At 30.7% G+C, this 6,118-nt stretch overlaps 1 protein-coding gene across 4 annotated transcripts; it reads left to right on the top strand.

The window, feature by feature from the left end:
* The first annotated feature begins 430 nt into the window (after positions 1–430).
* On the top strand, positions 431–4,611 carry LOC129619195 (serine/arginine repetitive matrix protein 1). 4 transcript variants are annotated; one of them, XM_055534318.1, is made up of 8 exons: positions 431–619; positions 1,422–1,745; positions 1,888–2,669; positions 2,731–2,819; positions 2,885–3,104; positions 3,167–3,346; positions 3,401–3,802; positions 3,905–4,611. In XM_055534318.1, exons 2-8 carry the CDS (start codon positions 1,655–1,657, stop codon positions 4,040–4,042), a joined length of 1,902 nt encoding a protein of 633 aa, XP_055390293.1. In that variant the 5' UTR covers positions 431–619; positions 1,422–1,654; the 3' UTR covers positions 4,043–4,611. The 4 variants fall into 4 exon arrangements, with proteins under 4 accessions (XP_055390293.1, XP_055390291.1, XP_055390292.1 ...); XM_055534316.1 differs by having other exon boundaries at positions 431–1,066; XM_055534317.1 differs by having other exon boundaries at positions 432–588.
* Positions 4,612–6,118: the final 1,507 nt, after the last annotated feature.

Raw genomic sequence — 6,118 nt, 5'->3', positions numbered from 1 at the left:
AAATGACATTTTGGTGTCATGAATAAAAGTTTATTGGGTTAGAATTTTTTATTATGTACATACATATATTGAAATAAAAAGTCATGTAGCAGTGTTCAAATTCGAACAATAAAATCATCGTGAAAATCGACTGCCTATAATTTAATAGTCGTCAGGAAGATTGGAAGCAAATTGTCTTTGCACGACAATCATGACAATCAGGATACAATTCTTTAAATTTAATGTAAATTCAGCGTATTAAATGCATTATGAAAGTTGTAGAGTTGTGTATAAACCAAACCAATCCTTGAATCTTTAAAATACGATCATACTTTAGTATTGCAAAATGGTTCGAGAATCGAATTTATTTGAATTGTGAAATTGAATAATTATACGTGTAAGTTTTTTGGGTACTGTACTGAATATGTCAAATCTCAAATCTTGAAGGTATTTAACAATTTATATATGTACTTTAATAGTGAAAAATAAAATGGCGTTAAGATTTTGGGAAGTGTTCGCTTAGGCAAATAAGCAATATTGGATAAAATTAAGAAACAAAATTACAAAACATTACAAAATTTCCATATAATCGAGAACTTTTGATTTAAAGTACGTATCTCGTAGTTCGTGAAAAACTTCGGTAAAATATAGTGTGGATTAATAAAAATTGATTAATTATTAATTATTACATATATATATATGTATAGATATGTATGTATAAAGAAAATAGAAGTGCAAACTGTGAAAAAAAGTGAAAGATCGGTCTAGGAAAACTTTCTAATTTTATAAAAAAAATATTTGGAAAAAATAGACAAATTTTATACTTTATGAAATTCGGGTCTAATATAGAGAAATCGAAAATTGTATTTTTTATATTTCGGTCGCAATTCTGGTGCATAAATACACGGTCAACTCAGCATTGAACATTTTATTAAATTTCTCGCGTTCAGTGGTGCTAATTTTTCGATATAAAATTATAGCGAATACGCGTTCTTATTTATGTAAATAAAAATACATACTGGGTTTATGAATTTTATTTGTAAATTCCAATTAAAGTTTTTTAGCATATTTTATATATGTATATAAGGTGTAGTTATCATAATTTAACCTGTTATGTTATTTCAAATTTTCAAATTGTACTTGTAATTAAAAATATATTATGTATTTTATATGAAAATTTTTTATAGTACTACAACAATTTCAATTGTGCTATTCATTCAAAATTATCGCGTTCACTATTTTTTACAAAATAATTTTTTTTTTATATTTTCCCTTTTTGTTCTTTGTTCCACATATTCCGATATGGACAAGTGTATAGTCCACTTTGTTTTATTTTGATGTGATTCCAAATATTAATCTATTCCAAAAAAAAAAAAAAAATATTGTTTATTTTTTCTTTAATTTAAAATTATTTAAAATGTATTTCCATAATCCAATTGCAGCATTTCATATAATTGATTGTTTTCATCTTAATTTGTATTGGCGTCGCAACAAACGACGTCGAACTATTCGTGGGATTTTAATTTTTAGAGATTTCATTACTTATTCGATTCGGTAAAAAATATTACATGGGATTTGTCCGAAACTTAATTATATCCTAAGAGAAAAATTTATTGAAGGAACCTTAATTTTACTGAAAATTGAAAAGCAGATTATATAATAATAAAAGAAAATAATGTCTATGTCTCGTAGGCGTGACATTAGCCCTCAACCGCGTCCTGGTAAACTTCGGATGGATAGACAGCCTGTTGTTACAAGAATTACAGGTATCCTAAATCGTATCTTGTATTTTATTTATAACTAATAAAATATAAAAACCGGTACAGAAACCAATAAAAAAAAACAATTTTGTTGCAAAACTTAATTTACGTAAACCTACCCAAAATTTGTATGTTTCTTTTTTATTAGATCCAAGTTTGCCTGCTGGAAAACGTAAAGAAATCGACAACGTAATGAAAAAAGCCCGATCAGGTGGTCCAACCAATGAATATTGGGACAAAAAATTATTGGAAGTCGAAGAAAAAGATCCAAATCGCTGGCGTCATACAGGTTATAAAAAAATGTATATCGAAGGTGAAAGTAGTTCGGATAGCGAGCGCGAAGGAAACTTTCGTTATAATCGCGGCAATGGCAATAATACTGGTAATAATGCGTTTCGTAGTGGTAACGGGGGCGGTGTTGGTGTTCCATCCGCTGTAAGACGAACTGTATCGCGTAGTAGAAGCCGAAGCAGGAGTAGAAGTCGGAGTCGGTCGCGTATGCGTAAAACACCACCATCACCATCACCTATATCAATGCGTAGAAGATCACCGCCAGATCATATTCGGCGAATGTCACCTATTCCGCAGGACACGCGTCGTCCCCGATCTCCCATAGAAAGATCACCGGTACGAAGAGCACCAAGATCTCCGGATTATGGGCCTCCGAGGGGAGTCGCGCGTGTTCCTCCAAGGCCCAGGTCACCACCAGAACCGTTAATGGCAAACAATTCCGGTAATATGCGTCGAAACATATCGCCAAGATCACCAATGGATACAAGACGTCGGTCTCCATCTTCTCCACCCGGTGGAGTAAGACGCCGGTCACCTATAAGTGGTCCAAGTGGCGTACCACCTACAAGTAAACGTATACCAGGAGGACAGATTTTACCTAGATCTAAAAGACCACCATCGCCACCACCCAAAGGAAGAGTATGTTTCATTCATAAAAAAAAGAAGAAATTTTAAACTAATAGAAAATTTTTTCATTTAGACTTGTCGATCACGTTCGAACAGTTCTGTAAGTAGCTGTTCAGATGATTCATGCTCTGTTTGTTCTTTGAAACATCATCCCCGTTCTCGGTAAGAAATTATTGTATTAGTGTTTTTAATTGTATTTTATAATTTTTATATTAAATTTAACTTAGTTCGCCTTCAATACCGTCGCGTTCAAGACCAGGACCACGTTCTCCGCCGCCTAAAGCAATTAGTGCAAATCATCATAGTCGCGCCGGACCGTCTAATGCTCGAATCGCTCACGGTATCCCTAACAGCAAGCGACCACCATCCAATTTGGGGCCATCGTCGTCGCGCATGCGTCCTGTTTCTCCACCAGTTCGTCCTGAAAAATATCGGGCGGAAACAAAGGTAGGCCTTCAAAAAAATATCAAGCATTCAAATTACTATTAACATACTTATTTGAACAATAGGTTGTACGTGCAAGTCGCGAAACAAGTCGCGAAATGGTTATAGAGCGTCCGCACACCGAATTAAAAACGAGAGGAAATCGGCATTCCCCTATTCCAGTTGATCCCCGTTTAAAACATAGACCACCTGAGCCCGCAAGCCCGGCTCCAGCACCAAAAAAGAAGAAAGATAAAACAGAAAAAGTGAGTTTTATTTAAAATAATAAAATTGGGTACTTATCGCTCTCTGAATTTTAGCTTCGTACAAGGATTAAAATTGAAGGTGAAAAACGTAGCAAAAAACATCATAGTTCATCTGATTCAGACGATTCGGAGTCTGATAGCGAAAGTTCATTACCTACTTTTACAGCAACTACACGTTTAACATTATCAGAACGCTTCGGAAAAATGGCACAATGGAGTATGGATAGAAGTAATATGGAAAATATGAGAATAACAAAAGATTCAGCGGGCGGAGCTTTAAAAGTTATGATTGAAGAAGGTTTTGAATCACCACGTCGTTTTTCTCCAGCTCCTGTTGGCCATTTTCCTGAAGAACTTGCTACTACCGCTCCGTCTGGAATGTTATCGTGGGATGATGTTAGAGTTCGTTTTGAATATTATAAAAGTCGAGGTTACTTGCGTGATCTAGATTTAAAAGTAAGTAAAAAATATAAAAGTATTTAAAAAATATAAAAGTATGTGGTAGAATGTTATTTACACTTTATTCAATTTTACAATACACACTTTATTAAATTTTAGGATTATATTAAATGGGAGGAATGGTGGTACAGATATCAAGAGTGGTTGAAACAAGAACGTTACTACGAATTCTGGGAAAGACAGCAAATGCATAGACGAAGACGAAAAAAAATTCCTATTACACAAAGATTAAATTGAATCTGACAGTAATATATACTTAACAGGATCAAATAGTCAGTTTAAATTAACTTTGAGACAGAATCAAATTATAATCAGTGTAGTTTTTTTTTTCATTTTGATTTTAATTTGCTTTTTTAGTGCTTCTTTTTGAGATTTTTAAGATATAATTCTTAACAAATATATTAAAAATATATCCATACATATTTTAAATCATTGATTATTAAAACAAAATGCATATTCTAGTTTATTTCAAAGAATACATTGCGTAGTAAGACAAAAAATAAATGGTTAAAACTTATAACAAAATTTTGAATATAGTTATAATAAATATATTAATTATATAAATTTACAATTTAATTTAAAATTTGAACAAACGGTTAAGTGCAACAATGTAGAAGCATAGCTATTAATATACCTACAATAATTGTAAATGTTTTTTTTAGAAAAACAGGTTTACCACGGTGGAAATGTAAAGAGTGGCGACAAATTTCTAATACATAATAACATATTGACTGATTGCATAGCACGGTATGACAAGAACATAATATGCTTAAATTTTTTTTGGAAATAAAATTATGAATTTGAAACGATATTGTCTTTTAAAAACTTCATGTAATTTGGACAAAAAATTAAAAATGAACTTGAACTCACCCCAATAAACTAATTTAATATGCTAACTTTTTATAATCACTGCGTTTTGGCACTAAATTTCGTCGTTTTTTTATAGAACTACTTGGCAGTTGAGCTCAAGCAAAGATGTTAAATTTTTTCTAATGAATTTATCTACAATTGCTTCATTAAGATATATCCCTACTATAAAAAAAAGCTTTCCGAGACAAAGCGATAATAATACAATTTTGAAAGAATTGGTTGAATATGAATATTTTAAATTAGAATGCTATATAAATAAAAAAGAAAAAGCAGTTTTAACAAATATATATGTATATGTATATTATTTTCGACGTCTTCCACCTATCAAAGTATAATTGAAATTCGCTTTAGTTGTGCAACTGTGATTTATCCTCATATGATAATTTATGTCGGCATAAGTTCTAAAACATTCGTCGTCACACATATCGCACCGTAATTTTTCATTGTCGCATGACACCTTTCATGCGTTTTTAAATTTTTTTTTCGTTGCTAAAAAATTATAAGTTATTTAAAGTTAAAGTTTTATTAAAAATTATAAACTTAAAAACGTACTAAAATCAGATCTACAAATTTGACATACGAATTGTCTTTCTGTTATATTCTCTGCATTAGAAATTTTTTTAGAATCAAAAATCTCACGAAATAGCAAATTATTTCTAATTTTTTTCACAAACAAAAAATTAATTCTAACAAATAATTTTTATGTCAGTTATATTAAACCATTTCATTTTAGAAGGATTAGCTTTCTTGTGAAAATTCTTTTTTCAAGTCCAGAACGTGTTCGCAAACGAACTCTACAAAGTTTATAAAAATAATCTTTTAATACAGTATAGGTTCTTTCATGTTGTTTTAAAGAGTTTTTGTCTACGCAATTAATGAAAATGTTCAACTTTAGAAATTTAAAAACCTTAACATAAAAACTTATTGAAATAAGCCAAACAAGTCTCTTAAATGTATTGGTTTTTTCTACTATTTTCCGTTTCGATGCTTTAAGAAGCCTAAAATTACTTATTCTACTTTAATAATTTTTGTTATATAGCTTTCTGTGGACATTTAAAGCACCATTTCTTCAAAATCTTCCACCGCATACATCACACTGAGATGGCCTTTTATCTAATTTTTTATATTTTAGGTCTAGAATATGCGGTTTAGATTCAAAAATCTATCGAAAATTTCACATTATTTTATCGCCGGGCTTTTGGCCCTTTCATTGTAAATTATAAAAAACTTTAGTAATAAAAAATACGTATTAGTAAAACTTGTAACTTACTAACCAGTACGTACTTTTCATGTATTTGCATTTATAAATAAATTTTCTCAAGAAATGTTGTGATTGGACCTTTCTTTATTATGAAGCCACATGTTGAATTGTAAAGATTTATTTGTAGACAAAGTAATTTCACATCCTTTACATTTAAATATAGACTATAACTAAAAATGTAC

The sequence above is a fragment of the Condylostylus longicornis genome, unplaced genomic scaffold (assembly GCF_029603195.1).
Source record: "Condylostylus longicornis isolate FDR11 unplaced genomic scaffold, ASM2960319v2 ptg000011l, whole genome shotgun sequence".
In the NCBI taxonomy this organism is placed as follows: Eukaryota; Metazoa; Arthropoda; class Insecta; order Diptera; family Dolichopodidae; genus Condylostylus; species Condylostylus longicornis.
The sequence above is the reverse complement of the archived record's forward strand: the minus strand, read 5'-3'. Positions and strand labels throughout refer to the sequence as shown.